Here is a 22,920-nt window from a genome sequence, read left to right as displayed (position 1 = left end):
CAGGAGACCATTTAACAACTTCTTGGCCTGATGTGGCAATGTTTAACAGCTTTTTTCCCATGAAAAATCTGTGTACCACGTAATCTGTAATCCATTGATTTTTGCTTTGGTGGCTGCACACTGAGATCCATGTGTATGCACAGATCTCATGGTTGTTGCGTAATTGTCTCATTTTATATTGGCATTTCCATCACACAGATGCCGCTATGCTTTGTAGCAGTATAGATGAATGTAAGGGTTGTTGTACATTTCATTGTTTTTTCTCTCAGAAGCTGACTCCCACCATGATTCAGTCTCCAAAATCTTTCCATCCTGCCTGAACGGGAAGTGCCCATGACTTCCTGGCCTTCATCTTCTTGTGCGAGAACAGGGGCCTGTCTTTTCCTAGATAGAGCAGGTTTCCTGTGGCTTTATTTGGGCCGAACAGAAGTGCTGGGCAGGGCTCGCTGTTAAACCGCCCACTCTGTCTTAGTGTTATGCCTGATCGAGCAGGGCTGTTTTGGAACACAAAAGAGGTTACCATAACAGAAAGAGCCTGCCGAGGGGCCTGTCCAGTGCAAGTGCATGGCAGCTCTCTGGGACTTGTTTTACATTCATCTCCATAGAAAATATTTCACATTTCCCAAATCCAACAGGACTTTACATGCCTCTTCATAGCCCGCTCCAGTATTCATAATTCGTAACACAATGATGAAGTTGTTTCTACCCTACAGTTTCTCTATATCCAGTCAGGGCTTGTTGCTGAGGCGATGTTTGTTTTGATGAAGGCTGGAATACTTTCTCTGCGCCTCTGACAGTTTGTTTAGTTTTGGCACTGTCCTATCCATCCAAATGGAGACTAGTGTGGAACAGCAGAGCCGCTGGGTGGTCGCTATGATAGAAGCCTCCCAACAATGGTTTTAACAGGCTAAAGCTAAATTCATACCTTTGTGGCACATCATTCTAAATCAAACTTCCTCTCACAGCTCGCTGCTGAGACATACATCCTGCCATGGAGCCATGATTGCAGCACATTATTATCAACAGCTTAGCAATCAAGTCGGGAATTGCTTCACTTCCATCCTCGAGGCCATTAAGGTTGCTATTTTTGAGTCAGCAGGGCACACACCTAAGTGCAGCTGTGCAAGACTTACTGACTCACAACCCCTCTGGCCTCCTTTTCCTCTGATTATGTGGTTAATCTAGTTTGATTTCCTCTGTAAACCAATAACAACTCTGGCATCATCATCTCTGATCCAATAAGGGACCACAGTAGAATAGACACTGCACAGTTGACATAATACCCAAAATATTGCAAAACATATTGGCATGTAATAATAAGCTGAAAAAGAATCTTTGTCTAATGACCCCCTGACTTTTCCTCCAGCGCCAACATGAGGTTGACGTTTGTAGTTTGGTGAGACATGTCTCAGCAACTGTTGGATGGATTGTTGTGAAATTGGGTTCAGATATTCATGTTCCCCTCAGGATGAGTTGTAATAATTTTGGTGATACCTTGATGTTTCATCCAGTGTCGTCACCATCACTGAAATTTCAAGTTGCCCAGTGCCTGCAAAACTAAAACTAAAATTCCAATCAGCCTCAGCCGTAGTTTGTGTGTTGTGCTAAAGTGCGGATATTAGAACGCTAACACACTAAACTAACACGATGAGCATGTCAAATATTATACCTGCTAAACTTGGTATGTTAGCATTTTCAGTGAACGTGTTAGCAAACTGATGTTAGCATTTAGCTCGAAGCACTGCTATGGATAAGCTCACGGGTTGTGTGAGAGGTTGCAGCCGAACGTAAGTTAACATTATTCACACATATTCCTATGTGCTGTGTCCTTGCTACAAGTGAAAAGCACATACTGTGTCGTTGCTACTGAAAAGCATACGTGTTGGAAGAATTACATCTAAAGTACCTTCAACATCTACAGTACCCGCTGTTCCTACGGTACTGTAGAAAAACAGCCCCTGTCACATTTTCCGAATTTTGACATCGACTCAGTACCAAAGTCTCGGTTCTGGTGACATCCCTAGTCTGCCCCCATCTACTTGAACTCAATTACACAGACGTATGCTCCTGCGCAAGGCAATGGGACTCCAGGCTGTTCTCGTCTGTGGTTCCGTGATGGTGGAAAAAGCTACCAAATGATATCAGTGCAGGGGCGTCCCTCTCCGTCTTTGCGAATCTCTTGAAGATCCATCTCTTCCAAGAGCACCTCCTCTCCCAACACCTCTAACGCCCTAACATGCCTAACTAGCACTTACCATGCTCTTTCAGTGCACTTCACTGCCTGACCTCCTTGCACTTATTGAATAGACGTAGTACTTACCACTTACGCCAAGGTTTCCTCGTGCACTGAAGCTTTAGTGATGTCCCTCCCTCAAGTTGCTTTGGATAAAAGCGTCTGCCAAATGAGTAAATGTTAATGGATAAGTGGCATCACAGGATAAGTGGCTGTTGGTCATGCAGTGGTTGAGCAGGCTATACCAAATGTGTAGCCTAAACAGTCCTTCTGCTGTCTTCACACAAATATTTTTAATATTATTTTAATTATAGACACTATTTATTTTGATGACACTAGTGCTTTACCATGTGTTTTTTATAGCCTTCCCTTCATCAGAGCCTTAGTTGCGAGGGAGTGCAGGCAGAGGCTCCATTAGCCTCAAGCTGCTTCTAACAGTCATATGAATGGCGCCATTACAAACAGGTCTTTACATGGCCCAGCCCACACAAGAGCAAGTGAATGAGAGAAATATATCAAGTGTAGGTGGATACTGCTCTGCCTGTTGTCACTGATTCATTAGTTTTGTGAAAGGCCAGCCAGAGTATTAGCCATGAGGTGACGCTGGTCAAGCCTAAAGCACTCGTTGCTCGGCACGTACATGCACTGACCCACAGATTAAGCTCATCGGATTAAGCCCTGAAAAGCACTACAGTACTCCTGAAAGGAGACGGAGCAACACATCCATGTTGGCTGATGGATAAATGTCTAGGAAGAGCAGACTAATGACATGCACATTTTCTTTTAAGTCCTCGTGTGTGTTTTTGTGAGGTGTATATACTCTCCTAGCCTCCTTAGTTTGTCTATAAAAGTAATGTTTCCCTCCCATCCTTCACTGCAACTGGCCATTAACTTGTAATTGTGGGAATACGGCTGTTACCATGACAGAGACGATTGGAGGGTACGCTGAAGGCTAACACTTGTAACCTTGTCATTATTTTTTCCAGCCGACGGATGGCATTTTTTCCATTTTTGAATCACTGCCAATTATAGGATTTGCCCTCTCCTCTGAGTGGAGGTTCACTGTTTTACTTTATGAGTGTGGAGTTGACCTGATTCTTTGATGTACTGTATACTACACTCCAGTGTTTTGAAGCCTTTGAGCTCCGATAGCCTTGATAAACATAAGGTCTTATGTAGGTGTTATTTTTAGCCATGCTAGTGGTGTGGCTCTGTCAGTCTGTTGTTCTGTCAGTGCACCAGTTTGGTTCAGACTGAAATGTCTCTTGGATTTCCACAAAACTGTGGAATGTACAGATGCTAGTTCCTAGAAAATGAATCTTAATGAATTTGGTAATCCCCTGACTTTTCCTGTAACGCCCAAAATGTCCCAAAAACTAGCCTGTATTGCCATTAAATGGATGAATTGTAATAATTTGATAATCCTTTAACTTTTCATGAAGAGCATCAGGTCGAACTTCCTATTTATCCAGTACTTTGATTTAATGACCAAACACCCACAAAAGGATTAAAGGGAATAAAGGAATAATCCTTAATGAACGACTTTATAACAACCCAGTCCTCCAGCATGTCAACTTTAGCATATGGCCAGTTATAAGTTATTTTTTTGTACTCTTTATACTCTTTTTTTTTTGTCACTCACTCCTCTGTGTGACTAATGCAACTACCTGGGTTTAGTGTCAGACTAACAGCCCATTCTCAGTTGGATAATCTGCTTTGAACACGATATCTCTCCCTCTGGCCCCTCTGACATTGCCTCGCTGCAGTTACTGACCTCCCATTCACTCTCTGCACACAGATCACACCAGGATCAGCTGCTGTCGGATGTGGTATAACACAGGGATGGATTAGCATACAATTAGCCAATACAAAAGCTAGTTTCCCAAAGGGATCTAGAGTTTAAACATCTATGAAGAATCTCTAAATAGCATGAAAAGTGGCATGTTTAATGTTGGCAATTATTATTAAGTATCATGCGAGGCAGAGGAGAGGGAAATATTTGGTGTGTTTTTCCACTGGAATAGAAATTATTGTAAAGTATGTATTTCTTCTGTGTTGAAGATGAAGGGCTGCTGTGGGGAAGTACTTAAAATTCCTGCTCTGAGTTGCAGTCTGACTGCTGTCAGACTGCAGAGATGAAAGTGAAAGTTACTATTGACATTGTTTATGCACCACTGGGATTTCCCTCAAAATTCAGGGTACTGAGTGGAAGCCATCCAAGGCACCAGAGCAGAGCAACATTTGTTAGGCAAAAGTCAAAAGTTCCTTAATGCGAAGTTAACCCTTCCCTGTGATGTTTCCCTCTTTCCCACAGTGCATGCTGTTAGCTTAATTAAACTGAGTTTAAAGTCTTTGCAGTTCTCAGCACCCATTCTTGTGGCTTTGCAGAGTGTGGATGGGACCTGCCACAGCCAGAGGGGATAAACTGTAATGACTTTTCACCAGGCCGGCTGCATAGCTGGCATTCCTCACTCTGACACACAGTTGACCAAAGAGGGGGGGTGGAGTTGAGGAGGGGCACAACCTAAGGGGGGTGGGTTTTGAGGCAGGGTTTGTGTCTCACCTTTGGATTTTTATGAAAACTTGGCATGTAAAAAGACAGATCTGGCAGGCTGTGAAAAATACATTAAATTGAGCAGTGGTGGAAGAGGTACCCAGATCCTTTACTTAAGTAAACGTGCCAACACAACAATGTAAACATGTAAAACAGTATGATCAGCAAGATGTTTTTAAAATACCAAAAGTGAAAAAGGCTTATTTGCAGAAAAATTACTGCTGTTGCATCAATAGCCCCTTTTAAACGGATTCCTCTATATTGCTGTTAGACAACTCCCCATTTTGCCACCTTTGCTTGTTTACGCTGAACCAAACAAAGCCTGCACAATGCGTGTGATTTTTAGATAGCATCATTTGCTGCTGTAGCAGGTTAAAGTGGAGCTACTTTGCAGTTAGGTTGTTCAGTCTAACAGTTCCCAACGTAGGGGTCCAGCCCCTCCAAAGGGTCACAAGATAAATCTGAGGGGTTATGAGATGACTGAGGGGGAAGGAAAGAAGAAATGACAAAGTCCTGCAACACAAATTTGCTTTCATTTTTCAGGCTTTCCTCTTATCTTTGTTGTATTTTGCATTACTCTGTAGTGGACCCGCTAACAACTCATACACTTATGAAAAGTGGCCCAACTAAATTTACCTTTTTTTGTTGGGGGTCACAAGCCAAAAAGATTAGGAAATACTGGTTTATCTTTAGAAAAGTGTATCTTACAAGATATGCCCTTTTTTTTAATTTCAAAATTTAATATGAAAGTTACCAGTATCTCTAGTGATCAGATAAATGCAGTAATCCAATATTTCCATCTCAAATGATTAGACTAATGAAGCAGCATAAAACGGAATTACGCAAGTAGAGTATAAGTATCTCATAATTATATTTAGGTACAGCCCTTGAATAAATGTACCCAGCTTCTTTCATCCACTTGTGGAGACATTCTGTGACATTAAGCAGTTACAGTACAAAGTTTGGACAAGCAGTCCAATGTAAAATGAATTTTGATGAGTTGCTGGAGTTGCCCATTCAGGAAACATTTACATAAAACACTGAGGTCCTTTTTTTTTTCTTTGAAAGCCAAAACAAGCCCATTGTGCACTCTCAGCCCACAATAAACAAATGAGCTCTGTTTAAAGTGACAAATTCACTGAGATTTGGGCCCTGTATTTATAAAAACTCCTTCGTCTGCTGTTATATTAGCTGACATTCAGAAAAATGAGACGGAGGAACACTAGACAATAGCTTGAAGACATAAATGAAAGTCTTATGCAGGAGGAAATCATGTGACCCTGGTAATCAGTGTTTGGTTTTTCTGTCAAAGCCTGTGCATACAGTACGGACAGAGCTCTCCTTGACACTTTGTTTTTGTTTGCTCCCTGTTTGTTTTGCAGGGACTTAGCATCAGAAGGGAGGGTTGTACTGAGTGTGCACTATGCTGCTGCAGTGTCCCTTCCCTGGATGGATAAATAAAGTTAGCTCTAAGGTGTTCATGGAGGAGCAGCAGTGTGGCTGTTTGCCTGAGGGCCTGCTTTTAATCACACTTGTTTGTGATGGAGGCAAACAAAGTGATCTTGGACCCTGATCAGAGCACTGTTGACATTTAGCCAAGTGTTATGTTGCATATGAAGTGCCTAAAAAACAGACACCCTGCATGGTGGTGAGCGTTATGAACACCAAGGATCACCTCCCTCACTGTGCACACCGCTGTGCAGATAAACAGCTCAGTATCCCTGACTTGACTTAATCTCCTATTAGTGTCTCCACTCAGTCTTTTAAGGCCATCGAGACCATCCCCCACTCACAGAGCAGTGTGCTGAATTCACAACAAACATCTGATTAGCTGTGAGAACTTCTATGCGTCTCAAAATATGAGAAATACAAAGTCCATTATCTGAAATTCCTTCAACCTTGTTTCCAAAATATTTTACATTAAGTCTTGCATGACTGATAAAACTCTCTTAACTTGGATTGACGGATTCTGATTGGTTCAAGTTTGCAGCTATCATTCATTTTTCCCTTCCTTGACACTTTCTCAGGTGACACACGTAAGACCTGCAAAAATGTCAAATCCATCTTAGTTGCTATAGCAGCCACCCTGCTCATTGAGGCATTAGCCTGATCCATCAGGCTCGTTAAATCTCATAAAGTGCCAACAACGGAGACAGGATCCGCAGCAAATAATGAGACTTTTTTTTTTTTTTTTTTTTTTTGTCAGGAGAGAGTTCTGCTGCTCTGTGTGTGTTCATACGTGAGGGACCAAAGGGGCTCTGCTGCTCCTAAAAGTGAACAGTGGCCAGTTCAAGACACAGACAGGCCATGAGACAAAGTATGCAGTTCAATATTGACTGTTCCAGTCAAGCTGTTCTAAAACAGGGACGTATCCCACAAAGTGTGTTTCCTCTGTCAGGAAGGGTGGGGACCTCTGAGAGGGGGCTGTTGGGGCACAGCTTGGTTGGCTCAGGCAGTACCAGCAAATGTGGCTAAAACAGGAAGAAGGCAGCGTGCCACTCCTGGATTTTCTAAAGCCAATCCCATGTGTTTGAAACAATCAAAAAATAATAGCACAGCTGATGACGCACTGATTACAACCCACTTTTTTTCTTCTTCATGACTAAATTAAAGCAGAAAATACAGTGCAAGTTTATTTCATCTGTGTATTATGCACAATTAGACTCCCCTGATTTACTACCTGGAAGATAGATTGATATATTAAGAGAGGCTGTTCATTGATAAGAGAACCTGATAGAAATGTCTGTTTTGACTTATCCACCACTTTAAGTCTGATCACTTTGATCAAAAAAATCATACTTAAACTCAATATTGCTGTAATGTAGTCATGGTTGTCGATTTTCAGCTTTGTCTGCAATATTTCATACACCCACAGATTTTAAAGGGTCAGAAATTGATATGGCACAGAATGTATCAACATATTGTCTAAGTCTACATCCAAGATCGATGTTTGGATAACAAAACATTTTCCTGCACAAGTTTGTTGCCCACCATGTGTAGCCACCATGTGTTACAGCTTCTTGTAACAGCTGTCTCTGGCGTCCCCAAGGAGCTATGTGGTACAGTATTACAGATAAATCCACAGCCACTTTAGTGGTGCAGGTGCACGGACATGCGTTCATCTCCTCCTCCATCCTCTGTTTCCCTTGATTGTCAGTAGTGCTCATTGAACCAGGCTCAAGAGGATTTCCACTGATTACAAACAAAGAGCCAACTGAGATTAGCTGATCCTTAAAGGTTTCCAAACCCCCCCCACCACCACCTCTACCAACAATTATCCCCACCCCCTACAAAACTGTAGGGGGCATTAGTCAAATACTCCCTGAATTGTCTTTAATTGAGTTTAGCCTTACCTTTTATTTGCCTCTATGTTTTCTGCTTTATTGTGCTCGTCTTGTGTCGCGTTGTGTTTGTCTTTGGTTCCACTTTCACATTAAAGTCTGTCCCATGTTGATCTTAAGTTTAGAGGCTATAAAGATTATCCCCCCCCCCCCCAACTACATCTCAGACTGTGTTTACACTTCCCTCCCCGAATGCCATATGTTAGATAACAATAACTTCCTCATTATGTCCCTCACCCGACACTTTCTACTCACTCTGCATTCAGCAGTCAGATGTACAGCAAGTGAGGGAGCTGCTATTTATTGACTTTCATTGAGGGATATTTGAGTAAATCTTGGTGCGGACCATCTGTCAGACAAGATTTTTTTTTTTTTTTTCCAAGGCTGTGGGATATTACACATAAGCTGCTCCAAACAGAAAGCAATACACCTGGGTTGACAAGAAAGCAATACACCTGGGTTGACAATTAACTGCTGATTGTTTCCATTTGTTTTTATTAAGAAGCCGGACTTAATATGTCATCTACCTGTTAATGACTGATGAGGATTTTATTATTAACAGGCTTTTGGGTGTTTGTCAAAGTCAGCTCATGCCTCTAGTTTACATGTATGACTGTTAAATCTGAAAAAAATCCAAGAAATTGTTGCTGTAAGTTGCGGCTCTGTTACCTAATCCAAATAAAGATGGTATACAGTTTTTTTCTGTCATAAAGCAACACATTTGTCTGCAAAAACAAAACAAAAAAAAAACAACAGCAGATTCAGTCCAACACAAGACAAGAAATGCCATAAACATGTAGAGACAAAGTGAGTGTCATATCTCCAGCTCAAATTGTAGAGCATGTTTCAAAATGTAAAATGTTATCCATTATATCGGAATGTTGATATTATTTTCCAGTTCATTTTATTTTGTCATAGAAAATAAAGTGCATCTTTTTTGCTTTACATGTGTCTTGGTCAGGACACAACTTAGACATTCATATCCTGCAGCAGATGGAATATATTTTCATCCAGATAGTTAGAGGAGGTTTTGAGGAGTCTGGAAATATCTTCAGAATAGTGGTAAATGTTGTTAAAGGATCTCCTGAGTCTCGCAAAGGTCACTCTGTATTTATTTTTTTGAAAATTGGATGCTTAGCTCTGTGACTGATGTTAATACGAAAATCTCAGACTGCAGTTCCAGTACTCCTACGTGTTAATACAAGAGAAGCATATCTTGACATAGTGTGTGATGAATGAATCTATTCCACCCTGACTCTTTATTCGTCAGCAACAGTGTGCTGTCAGGAGACATGCACAGTTTGACTCACACTAAACTAGTCACTAAATAGACGTAGTTGTTAAATGTATGAAGTTTAACCTCAGTAATATGCTCAGTTTGCTTCAGCACCACACAGCCTGAATTATGCACATGTAGACAGAGAATACACTGTGAGGGCTGTAGGTCAGTGGTTCCTTCGCAGCTTTTAAAACAATGCTGGACCTGCAGTTGTGAGTCACAGAGTGTAGCTGTTTCACCTTGCGACGCCTTCACGCCAGGCCTGTACTGGCTTGCTTCAGGATCTCTCAGCTTCCTCATTGCATGTCAGAGCCTGGCCACAATGACACGCTCACTCTGAAATCTCCTTCACACCTGGGCACCGGCTACTGACCCGGTGAGGGCCGTGTAGACCAACTATAGTCTCCACAGTAAGTGATGACAGCTTGTCATCAAAGCGACATTTTTCTCCCTGTGCAAAACATGATACCTGAGTATTTTGTTTTCCTGCCTCGCACTGAATGCAACTTGTGACAATTCATCATCACTGAATGTATCTCAGTGTTATCACTAAGCCTGTGTTGGACTTGATAGCCAGCAGGTCTGCCTCATGTCTGTGATTTGAATGAGGTGTCGGGGCTGTGAAAACACTGTTAGCTTGGCAACTCTCTTCCTGTACAGTCCATTTTGTATATGGTCACCTTTTCTTCCACCGTAATGACTCTAGTGGCGGGAATGATTGTTTCCACGCTGAGCTGCTGGAAATGACACGCATGTGAGAAAACAATGGCTGCATTATACCAATGAGAGCAGAGTCCTGCCTGCTGTTTCTATAGACTGTAGTATCACACAGCAGCAGTACACTCACTCAAGGAAGAACCATCAGTGTGTGTACCTTAAGTGAATGAGAGTTACATAAATTACAAATAATTCTGCAGTGTGTTTATTGTTCAGTGTCATGTCTTATTTCATGCACACTTAGATTCTGTAAAAACATATTTTCCAGTGTAGTATCATCCTCAGCCTGTAGGTGGCAGTGACAGCATTCATACACTGATGTTTTCCTACCTTTCACCTCTGAGGAGAGCTTTGCTGTGCTCTGTGCATGTTTGTGTGAGGGTATATTTCAGTGTTTCTGCTTTCAGATGAAAACTGATTACAAATGAAGTTGTTTCTACAATTGTTTTTTTATTTTTAATGCTCCCCTGGGGCTGTTTTATTGTATGTTGTGCAGCAATCAGCAGTTCATCTTTTATTTTCTTAAGAAAAACAAACTTGAAGTCAAGGCAACTGCATTTTATTTACCAGAGGTCATTTTTAATGCGCAGTAAGATCAGATTTGTGGTCCATTAGCTTGCTTGAATAAGCATTTTTTTTTCTTCCATTTATTTATTTATTTTTATTAGATTTATTTGTGTTGTGCGTATGTCTAGTGAAGCCAAAGCACAGTTGGCAGGGGTAAGAGGGTGACTGCAGGCCTTCTGGGCTTGGCTCTGCTTCAGACCATCACTGCTGGTGCTGCTGCAGCAGAGGCTGTGAAAAGTCACTGCTTGATTAGCGGCGTCTATAAATGATAACCTAAACCCACTGCAGCAACCTCACTCACTGCAGCCCTAACAGATCTGCATACAGATACTGTGTGTGTGTGTGTGTGTGTGTGTGTGTGTGTGTGTGTGTGTGTGTGCGTGTGTGTGTGTGTGTGTGTGTGTGTGTGTGTATACACCTCCTTTTAATTTGTGCCTGTGTCCTTCATGCAACATATACTTACTCTGTGCCACAACAAAGTAAAGGAAGCAGTACCCCTCAGGAAAATGGGTCATTTTCTTCTTCTGGGATAAATAAACCGTCCCAAAATACCAAGAAAAAGGAAGAGGATGTGGCCCCTGTTGTATTTGTTTTGTACCATTTTAAGATGGGCAGGATAACCTGGGTTTCAGCTCCAGGTCAAAGAGAGACTCTGCAATGCACTGACCCAGTCTGTTGTCCGTTGTGTCATGTGTCAAGTATTTGGGGGTTGTAATGTAAACTCAGCATCTAAAATGTTAAGCAATTGGCTTATTGAGATTCCAGGCCTATCTATGAAGCCCACCCACATGTGTAACTGTGGGGCAGTACCCAAATAACTTTTTTTCTCCCAAACAAAAACACTTGAGAAACAGCTTACTCTACGAGAAATGGCGCACTTAACATTTTCAAAACCCTTTCAAGGGTTAATAGAGCTCCTGGCTTTGTGTTCCTACAGTAAAATTTTACTTCTTCCATTTGTGTTGTTGAATTTAGGAGGTCACCATTGCTCTGACAAATACCCGCAAAGCTCTCCATGGTTAAGGAGTTTTGACTGAATTTGAGGGAAAGTGGGCAGCGAGAGGCAGCTTTGTTATGACAGGGTTTACACACACACACACACACACACACACACACACACATCAGCAGGAAACAGCCACTTCCTTTTCGGAGTCCCTAGAGAGCTCCAGCTGGGAGCCAGCCTGTTTTATCGGTCCTGCGCTGCTGGATGTGTGGGTGATGTCACTGGGGTGCACCACACTGTGGCCTCCCTCTACACAAACACAGTCACACACACACACACACACACACACACACAAAATACACATACTTCTCTCCACAGAGTCCCACAGCAGACCCTGGGCATGGAAACATGACCAGCTGCGGACTTGACCTTCATCCTAGAGAGGCTCTTCAGATGAGATGCCAGCTCCTCCTGAACTCCCCTCTACTCCGCTGAGCCATGCCGAGATATATCTGGCTTTGTTGTGTGTGGGGTTGTCCACTGCTTAGTGTGAAACACAAGTTGACCCTTCTGTGTCCACATGTGCTGGCTTTGATGTTTTTAATTTGGCTCCACCCACCACTTGCTGTTAACAGCTTGAAATGGTTGCATTAATACAAGTGGTGTTATTTTGGGATTGGGTGGGGGGTTGCTGCAGGGTAATGATGGTGTCCATATGCAGCAGATGTTGCGACTGTGGTTGGTGAGTCCAGGTGGAGAAGAGAAACTGTTCATTTGCTGTTTTTACTAAGAAATGAATAAGGATGTTGTTGCGGTGTTGACAGAGATGAAAACTGAAAACAGACCGTGTGATTTGACATCACTGCTGTCTTACATACACGTTAATCTGATGTGAAACTGTGTCTATGGGCCTGTGATCACGTTGTTTATACAGTAATGTGTGCATGTTAGTGGAATTAAGCTTGATAACCGGATAAACTACTGTATGTTTGAAAGGCTTCATATTATGGAGAAATTTAAAGTTCTTTACAACCAGAAATGAAACTTCAAGCAATATTGTAAATTTGTTCTATTTAATTTCCGTCATTGTTTTCAAATTGATGAATCAATAGACAAAATAATCTGGGATGATTTTAAATCAGCACATATTCACAATAAGACTGATTGGCTGAAAACATTTGCTTCACTAATTCAAATGATGTAAATGTGTTAAGGTTTTCTCCGTTTTTGACGTCTTTTAAACATTGAAATAACTTCAAAATAAACAGCTGGTCATATATTGATATGTTCTGGAAACTTATGCATATAATCAGAAGACATAAACAATCCGCAGCTATACAAGTATATTATGAGGGGGTCATACTTAATACCATGCCAGGAATATAGCCCACTGCAGAGGAAAGCCTTGCTGTGTAACAACAAAAGCAGTAATCCATGCAGCTCCACGCACCCAGCAGTGCTTCAGACCAGCTCTTATCTCCTCTGCAGCTGCTGCAGATTTGAGCAGAGCTGTGCAGCGTGGACTCACAGAGCAAGTTCACACTTGAACTTCTACAGATTGACCCACACTGTGCCTCAGCTCACTTTCAACCCCCCCCCCCTTCTCAGCATAGCCTTGCCTGGAGCTCCGACTCAACATTTAGCACAGCTGACACAGTCCAACTGTGTACTGCTGGAGGCTACAGCACCACTTCATTTGTCAGCTCCAGACATGCACAGAATAGATGTCCTCAAGCTGAGCACAGGCCCTGGAATATGGTCCATGTCAGGCACTAACATATATTATATTGATTATAGTGAGGCTGGCGGTGTGTGTCACAGTCAAATGGAGAAACAATTTCTAACTTAAAGGGTATTTTTACTTTTCCAGCAGCTGTGGTTATGAGGTGGTTTGCTGCAGGCTGTGCTGTGAGTCACAAGGGCAGTAGGAAGAAACACTGCTTCAGCTAATGATTCAGCAATCCCCTGTCTGACCTTAATAATTTATCACCTATACAGTGTATGGTAAAACTCATCGCTCAAGCAAACATGGGGACATCTAATCAAGCTTTCTGTTGGCATTGTGCCCCTTTTTTCCATCAGGGTTTACATCAAGAGTAACAGGAAATATGGCAGTGACAGGGCTGGATTCAAACATGGGATACATGGTAAAAAGAGCCAACATGACAGACCGCAGCCCCCCCCCCCCCCCCCCGATTTTGGGGCCTTGTGATTGGCCAGGTCTCCTCACAATGCTGTTGTTCCTCATGGGCAGACCTCTAACATTGTAACAATTTGTATTGTACCTGGTCTGGTTTGGACTATTCTTCCTGCAAAGCTTGTCTAATTTAAGCTTAATATTAGCCCCTTGAAGTTGGAATACATGCATGTAACAAGTCACCTGTTTTGTGGTTCTTCTGGTTTGGTAGTTAAGTATATCCAACAAAACCACACATGTGCAGTTTATCCGCTCGCATTTTTCTTTGTTGCACAGTTTCTAAAAAAAGAGGACAAATAAAATAAAAAAGATCTATAATGCATCACTAGTGCTGCAAGTTGAAATTACCATCATAATTTCTCCAGTTTTTGGAAATTCCATATAGCACCCTCACAGCAGCCACTTTACATTGTTGCAGACATGTCTTTACATGCACAAGAAGAATTTGTGTCCTCAGGCGAAAAGATTTACGATCACCAGCTGTGACACTTCAAACAATGTCTGCTTGTAGTCATGCATCATTGTCCATTTTGTCCTGCTCCTGTTAATGTTGGTACTCATTTAGTAATAACTGGCTGGAATAATTGACAGCTGTTAATAAACTTTCTTGAGACGTCAAACATATATTTGTTTTTGGTCAGACGTCTGTGAATTTCTAGTATAGGAAAGGGTATTTTATAATTATCAATAATAGGAAAGAATACAGCTTGCACAGTTGTATCAATGGGAAATAGTTTTTTTTGTACTGTATATATTGTATATATATATATATATATACATATTACTCCAACTAGGCATAACATTTGGGCTCACACAGACTCATGGCAAGATCTTAGACCAAAAAAGAAGGAGCACAAGTTAAAAAAAAATCTGTCGCTGCTGGCCTACATAGCCTCAAAAAGTGGATTTATGACTTTGCAGTTTTACCACTTTTACACCAGATTGCTTCTTGTTATTCTATATAGTAAGCCTAAAATCCCTGTTTTCAGCGATGGAGGGATGGAGAGTGGATCAGAGGTGTGAGAAAGAGGATAAAGCAAAAGAGGAGATGTATTTCCTAACAGATCGATGGGCATAATCAGAGTCTTGTCCCTACTTCCCCCAGTCTCCCTCTCTCTGACTGAATCCCCTCATCTACGGGCTCAGCTGCTTTCCTCTGCAGCTCATCTCATCGTACACTCGAATGTAGTTCAGTGTGTCAAGCACTTCTGAAATATTAACACAGCGGCAAGCAAGAATATGTGCAAGCATTTATGGCTTAGTGCACCATCATGATGTTAGGGAGCACCTCACTTTGCAGTGCACGTGTGTGTTTGTATGTGCTTTCATGTATGTATGTGTGTCCATACCTTTAATAAACCTTAAATGAAAGGTTTCTCACATGGTCTATCTCTAAAAGCAAGTTTACAGACAGGCAGCAGCTTGCTTTTGTTACAGAAGCAAGCACGATGAAAGTAAGCACAGCTGTTGCCAGGAGGACATGCTGTATTTCAGTAGCAGGAGCGTGTACATGCCAATGTGACAAGTATGATTCTTTTTGACAATTCCCTCTGTGGTCTTTAGGGGTCTTTGAGTGTGAGAGTTGCAGCTGCAGGAAGGGAAGAGACAGTGATAAATAAACCATAATGAACACAGCTCTGTTTCCTCTTCTCGTCTCCTTTTCCTCATAATCAGGATGTGGAACATGGGCAACCGCAGCAGGCAGATAGCATATGTCCATCTGTGTTGGTGTGGTAAATGGTTTTACCACAGTTCTAAGGGTAAATGTATGTGCTGGGTTAATATTAAGGACTTTGTTAAAATGAAAACTGCAGATACAAGGAAATTATTTTTCCTGCTGTTTTTGCTAATATTTCATTTTTGTCAAGACGCTTGATGTTTTCTTGCTTTTATCCTTTGTCTTCCTGATCACAGTCCAGAGGCATTTAACCAAAGGCAATGGAAGCGGGTGAATCATTCCCTGGCATTTCAAAAAGCCCGTGTGTGATCAAATTTTGTCGTTCCACTCCCACTATATCTGTGTACTTGGCAGAGCGGCCAGCCTGTGATCAAGCAGCAGCTAATCTTTTATAGAAAAAAAACTCCCTATTTGATGTCTTGGCCTAAAAGGTTGAAATCCTCCCATGTCCTTGGTATGTTGTGTAAACAGAGATTTCTTTGAGGCTTGAGTCAGGTCACTGGGTTTTTCATGAGATTTGGACATTTCATTTTATTTTAGTAAATGTGTGGTGCCTTTTTTATTTTTATAATTTGTTTTGTTAAGAATTATCGGACAGATTTTTCTGTTCTATTACAACACAGGCTGCTGACTGCTGGATATTACATGCCATCTATTCAGTGTGATTCATCCACTTTTTCTGCCATTGGCCCTGGTTTCTCAACTGAACTAAATAAGCATTCAGCCATATTGCTGTTTGCCTGACCATGGAATCAGACTCTCCCTCTGGATATAAGACTGCATTTAGTGTAACCCATTTATTTCGAAATTATTCATCTGGCTCCCTAGAGGAGTCTCATTTTGGGGAGTTAAAATTAAAGAGGTTAATTTATTTCTTGTCTAGGCAAAGCTACAGTATGCCAATGTGCAAATGAAATGAATAAAGATAGAGCAGAATTTGGAAATGCACATGGGGGCTCAGAGAAGCAAGTGAACGAGTAAGTGAGACAGATGCACATACAAGCCTGCGCTGCACCGAAGCTCAGCATTGGTTGAAGCTGCAGCAGAGCTCTCACAGCATCCTTCATCCCCCCATCCCTTGTTCTCTGCTCTAACTCACTCACTCACTGTATCTCGTCTGCTGACTGAGGTATTCCTACAAGCACAGACTGGGGCAGCTAGGAATTACAGTGAGACTCTTTTTTGTGTGTGAATAAATTCACTCTCCAGGCGTCCTCCTTGGCTCTCCTCTCTGGATCCTTTTGCCGGGACACCAGTGCTCCCTCCCTGGGTCAGAAGCTGTGGATTTGTGGGTCAGAGTTAAATCATGGACCAGGGAGGAGCAGGGGACGAATGTGGAAACTGGGTCACTGGCAGGCTCTCCTGACTGATGCCTGTTTGGACCTGGAGGAATGGGGTGCACCACCAGCACGGTTGTGTTTGATGGGCTGCGTACTGTGTTAGAGAGGAACTGTAGTGGCTACATCTGTAAGGGAGCAGCTGAGCCCATTGGGCCATCTGAGGCTGAGCGAGCGCTGAGTCGGAGAGAGTCGCGTGCATTGCCAACACCGAGAGTACTTAAGGTGTGTGTGTGTGCTGAGAAAATATGTATTGTGCTGTTCATTTCTTGCAAATTGACATAATTATATATGTGTGTACATATATATATATATATATATATATATATATATATATATATATATATATATATATATATATATATATGTATATATATATATATATATATATGTATATATATATATATATATGTATATATGCACACATTACAGCTGAAATGAAAGATAATTTTCATTATCAGTTAATCTATTATATATATGGGATCACCATTACATTCATCATTTTGTCTATAAAAAATTTTTTAAAATGCCACGCAAGTGCTCAGAGATTTGTCCAACCAACAGTCCAAAAGATGTTTGGTTCACTTATAAAACAGAAAAATAGTAGTAAATTCTAATAGTTTGACAAGCAGTGAGTTTAGTTCAGTGAGAAACCTTCGGTGTTTAGGCTGCTTTCAGAGTAGTTTTCCTGCTCAGTCAGCCGCCTTGTAAAGCCTCTGCATCGTAAAAGTAGTAGTGGCAGTAATTAAAAGGTGATAGCAAATTGGATAAAAGAAAAGCAGCAAATCCTCTTATATATCAGAAGCTAGAAGCTGCAAGTGTTTGTCATTTCTGCCTCATAAATGAACAATCTGAACTGCTTTGGATTCATTTTCTGTTGACTGACTAATCGATTACTTTTCTAATTGTTTTCGCTCTGGCATATACGGTGCATGCTGTGGATGGAATCCTGCAACATGCAGAACATGAATGTGATAAATAATTCAGATCGTAGTAATATTAGAATATGTATGTGCAGGTTCACTGAATGCTCACTCTTCCTCTGTCAACAAAACATCCCCATTTTGATAGCAAGTTTCATTTTACTGGCCCTGGCGCTGATGTCTTTTACATCATACAGATTCAGAAATCCAACAACAGCAATGAAAGCAGTAACAGTCATCCTCATCCTCGTTTCAGCCTTGTGAATATTTATCCATGAGTGTTAACAGTATAAAATGTAGGGCAGTAGGAGGGCTTGAGCTTGCCTCGCACTAAGCACTGCATGGGTTAAAGCCTCTGTGGGCAGGGATGGGGGTGGTGAGGGGGTGGGGGGGTGGAGGGGGGGACAGTGAGCTCTGTGTCTGCTGGAAATCAATCACCGCTCTTCATCTGTGAACCAGCGGGCTTGGCAGGGCTTCTGCTGCTCCGTACCAGCTTGTCTTGCCCTTCTTGCTTGTGTTTTCTCACTACTGTGTGTGTGTGATGTCTCCTTCCCGTCGCTGCTTCATCAGATTCACAGCAGAGAGCTGAGTGACAGTGGCCTAGGCTGACAGCAAGGAATTGGGTCAAGGGCATGGTTTCTTCTCTTGGCTCGGGGATGGTCTTATCATCCAGACAGGGTCAATTAATCCTCCGCCAGCATTTAGCTGTCTCACAAATCAATTGTTAAATGTGTGCAGGGGATGTGGTTTGCTTGACACATTTTGACGCATTGAGTGTAGAAATATATCCGAAGCTTGATGCTGTTCCCTAACTTGCCATCAGTTAAATAGGCTAAACTCCAATTACTTCATTTAATTTTTCAGCTCTATAAGATGAACTTTTGATTAGCCTTAGCTGCTACCTAAAATGCCACTGTTACAACAGTTAGTTTTAGTTTTCCAAGGGTAGCCTATGTGCGTTTGCAAGCTAACTAGCTGAAGGTATCTTTTCTCATAAAACTACATCTCGAACAGTGACGTTAATCGCAGTACTGCTGTAACTACACTTTATAAACTTATGTAACAATCGGTGAAGCATTTTAGCTGGCAGCTAACGCTACCAAAGTTAGCTAGCTTTGCTAAATAGAAGTTCACGGACTTACTCTTGATACGATGGCTAACATGGTTACAAATAAAATAAATAAAAGGAGCAGGTGAAGGATTATTAGAGGAGGACAATAAATTAAGTTTTAATGATTGGAGGTGAAGGAAAATTGTAGGCTTAAGTTTTGTATTTCTTGTCCAACTTCATTTTTTATTATCCAACTATGTAATTTATTGATGTGCTCAGTTACATATTTGACTTGTCTGAAAACTTTTTACTGCCTTTGTTTTGTTAGTTTCATGACTCCATCCCACCGTAGGATATAGGGATTCACTTCTTGGTTTGTGGACACCAACCTTTGTACAAGAATGGCTAAAATTGAGCAATTAAACTATGGGATCAAATAGTTCTCTCTTTTATTTTTCATCACAGTTTGCACCTTTTTAATCCATTGGGCTTGGTTATAATTAGATACAAACCATTATATTTGCCCTTTTAATTCCTTCTGATTGCAGCAGGTCATTATTTCTGGGAAATTAGAATAGAATGGTGTTAAAGGCCGGCACACACTCACTTACACGTAGACAAAGCTGCCTGTGGGAGGCTGATCTGTACTGTGTAGGCATGGAGAGAGCAATTAAATGGCCTGCATTGGTTGTGTTACTGCTCTGTTATTTTACTTACTGATTACACCGGCTCAGCCTTTTCCTTCCTTAAGGAAACTCGCGTGTCATTCTCCTCAAGAGGTGATCTGCCTTTAAAATGTGTGAGTTGTTCTGTAGTGTCATGTATCATTCTTCTGCTCAAGAGAAGCTAGCAAAACAAGACTAGCTATAGGCCCAATATATGGATGGACTGTGCTTGGGTGTGCACAGGGTGCACTTTGTGAAAAAATCATATGAGTCATAAGTCCAGGACAGAATTTCTTTCCCAGTTCGACCATGTGCCTTGTCCTTTCCCCATGTGGACATGGGAAACGCAATCATTCACAACAAAACAAAAGGTCTGTTAAGAAAGAAATGGGTTTCTGACAGGAGCAGATCAAAACAAGGCATCATACTAAAATACACCTATGACCAATTATATGAATCAAACTGCCTTCAATACAAGTCTTCCTCAAATAAAGGCCCTTTACCTCCTGCAGATGAAGTAAATAAAGGCCCCAGTTCCACTTCAATATGTAAGGAAAAATGGTAGTTGAAAACTACTGTTCTTCCGCTGTCACGCTGTAAACGCTCCCTGATGATGTAGGCTAGTAGAAGCTGTTTGCACCAGATCATATTGAAAGAGCAATAGCTAATGGGAAAAGTCCAATATTTGGCTGGGCAACCAATGGTGTAATTTTATCACTTGCTCACTCACATGATCATTCACTCACTCACTCAGCCAAAAACCTTTCAGTGTTCATGTGTCACCATTAATTGCTTCCAGAAAGGTTCAGCTCCCTTCCTTTCTTTTTGTTACGCTGTAACACAAGTGCTGAATATTATGAAGAGTATGATCTAGGCCTTCTCAATTTAAAACGTGCCTTGAGATAACTTCTGTTGTGATTTGGTGATACATAAATAAAAATTGACTTGACTTGACTGGTTCTGTCAGAGGAATGTTGTTACAAGGAAAGACAGAGAAAGTGATGAAATCAGCTCTCTCAAAGATGAAAGTGTCTTTCATCCGATGATGTTTTGGGAGTAATGCTTCTAACTTAGACCTGTGATGCTTTTGCTTTCAATGAACTGTGCCTAATGAGTCAGTTATTCTGTGTTTATAAGTTGCTTGTATTAGGGAGTTGAAAATTTAAATACCAAACTAGCCTGCATGTCATCAACCAGAAACTATTTACAGATAAAATTCATTTGGTAGATACAATTACATGACTAATGCTCTCTCTTCCTCCTTGATGAGGATGTCTCATTAAAGCATGTGTGCTAAATGTGGTGTTGTGAAATTTTTGTGATTACCAGTGAGCCTACTCTCATAATAAAGAGGATGGAAAAAATACGTATTAATAAAAAAATATTAAATCAATCAATTTGGAGATAAACAAGAAAATATTTAATTAATGAATAAAAGACTAATTAAATAAATAGATGTAGTTAAATTATTTTTACATTTCTGGTCATTTTTATTTGTAAATTTTTAGTTAATTATGAAACCAGTTAATTTGTTGTTAATTTGTTGAATAGGTCAGTTTTTGGCCTCCATATATTACCCTCATATCATACACATCTCTTCATAAATGTTTAGTTCACTATGCTGATATTTTCTCTTTGATATCCCACTTAAGGTGCAACACTTGAGAAATAACTAGCATTACATACACACCATGTTCACCCTCACATCCCTGAGGACATTAGACGACTAACACTGTCCCCCTTCTCACAGCTTTCATGTCTTGGCCTAATGGGTTTACAATAAAACAACAGGACACGTTGTTCGGCTACAGGGTTGTTTTTGCTGGTGATTACTCCGTACTTCTGAGACGTTTCAGGCATCCTGAAGTTGCTCTAAGGGTTTCGGACGTCACACTATTGATGTGTTTGTGCATTTGTGTGTGTGCTGCTCACTTGCTGACTGATACATTGGACCATTATCTCCAGCACTCAGGGTCATGTGCTTAAAAGACACTCTGGCAACAGCAGTTTGATTTTCCACCAGATTCCAGGGAAGCATTTTTCATATTTGATGATGATCTGTTAGTTACATTTAAGGCTTGTATTGATTTATAAAGCTGTCTTAAAGTTTTGCTCTTGATCTGTAATAGCCTTTAGTATTGTAACAATGATAGATTAGAATTTTATTACTGAGTGCATTGCTTTTTATATTTTCTGCATTAGATGACCGTCTCTGCCCCATGATTACATCCCGTTATTTCTGATACCATTGTATCCCACATCCTACTATCGTCATGCTATTAACAGAGTGTAGCCATAGTGTGGTGTCATTATTACCTTAATGATAAAATCCCATTCTCAGAACTCTCTCAGGGATGGACTGAAATCAGGCTGCAGGGTGGTGGGTCCTAGTGTTGCTGCTGTAGCAGGGTGGCGACGGGTGGGCCGTGTTTTTGTTCCATTCCAGGTTACACCCTGTTTTGCTTTGGCTCATGCTGGGACCCAGTGATTGCATCAAGCCATTGTTATGTAACTTAGAAGTCCAGTTGAAGTCCTGTCCAGGCCGCTTGATAAATAGTTTGTAGTTTTTAACGATTGCATTGTTATTGAGAGATGACAGCAAAATTAGAGATTGTACAACACAACCGGAGAGAGATAAACATAAACACATAAAACAATTACACAACGACAGCAACAACAAACAAAATGAAATGGGGAGTGAAAAGAGGCAATGAATCCACTACTCTCTCCCCAAACTGAACAACCAGTTAGTTACAACAGTACTGTTGTGTACTCATTTGATACAGTAGTATACTAGAAAGATTTGATAAATGTCACATGCCAAATGCCAAAGTGAATATGGTCAGCATTGCATCGGGGCTGATATTTTCTGGGGTGGAGTTTCATGCTGTTGAAACCAATTTGGACAATGCTCCCACATTTTAATTAAATATAATTTATATCATGTTGTATAAATGAATTACATTGTTTGATGTAGGATATGATACTAAATCCAAATTGATTCCTTTGTTAGTGTCTCCTCTCAGTATTGTAATAAAGTGAGTCAGTGATAACGCAAACGTACAGAGGACAACAGCAAAACCTTTGAATTGATTATACATCAAAAAATGACATTTTGTCTTGTTCCTTTTGCAAACATCTAAATAACTACCGACATCTGATTCGTTCAGCGATTCATATGAATTAAGTGGAATGAAGTGGCAATTATGTCTGAATATCAAGCTAAGCTGTTTTTTTTGTTGTTTTTTTTACCCCTGTGTTCTCTTCTCAGAATCACATGCACAGCACCGTGCATGTGATTCATCTTGCACTTATGTGCTGCCTATTCATTTGCACTAGGGGAGTAGTAGTATTAAACTGCATTTGACCAGAATACACTTTTTCCAAAACATCCTGTTGGTCTGCTGCTGGCAACTGAAACTAGTTCTTGCTCAA

At 41.0% G+C, this 22,920-nt stretch overlaps 1 protein-coding gene across 6 annotated transcripts in view; it reads left to right on the top strand.

Moving 5' to 3' along the window:
• LOC139619477 (dedicator of cytokinesis protein 9) overlaps positions 1 to 22,920 on the top strand; it is a 78,470-nt gene that overhangs the window by 5,447 nt on the left and 50,103 nt on the right. Inside the window, exon 1 of one of the 6 annotated variants that reach the window (XM_071474922.1) lies at positions 16,635 to 17,071. The exons of 3 other annotated variants lie outside the window; for them this stretch is intronic. In XM_071474922.1, the coding sequence (XP_071331023.1) occupies positions 16,901 to 17,071 (171 nt within the window). In that variant the 5' untranslated portion in view covers positions 16,635 to 16,900. Of the gene's footprint in view, positions 1 to 16,634; positions 17,072 to 22,920 lie in introns of those variants that run through there. 2 more of the 6 variants (XM_071474917.1, XM_071474918.1) reach the window with 2 other exon arrangements.

The sequence above is a fragment of the Trachinotus anak genome, unplaced genomic scaffold (assembly GCF_046630095.1).
Source record: "Trachinotus anak isolate AG129_WGS33_773 ecotype Australia unplaced genomic scaffold, CSIRO_AGI_Tana_v1 ptg000001l, whole genome shotgun sequence".
Lineage (NCBI taxonomy): Eukaryota > Metazoa > Chordata > Actinopteri > Carangiformes > Carangidae > Trachinotus > Trachinotus anak.
Note: the sequence above shows the minus strand (reverse complement) of the source record. Positions and strands in the feature narration are given on the sequence as shown.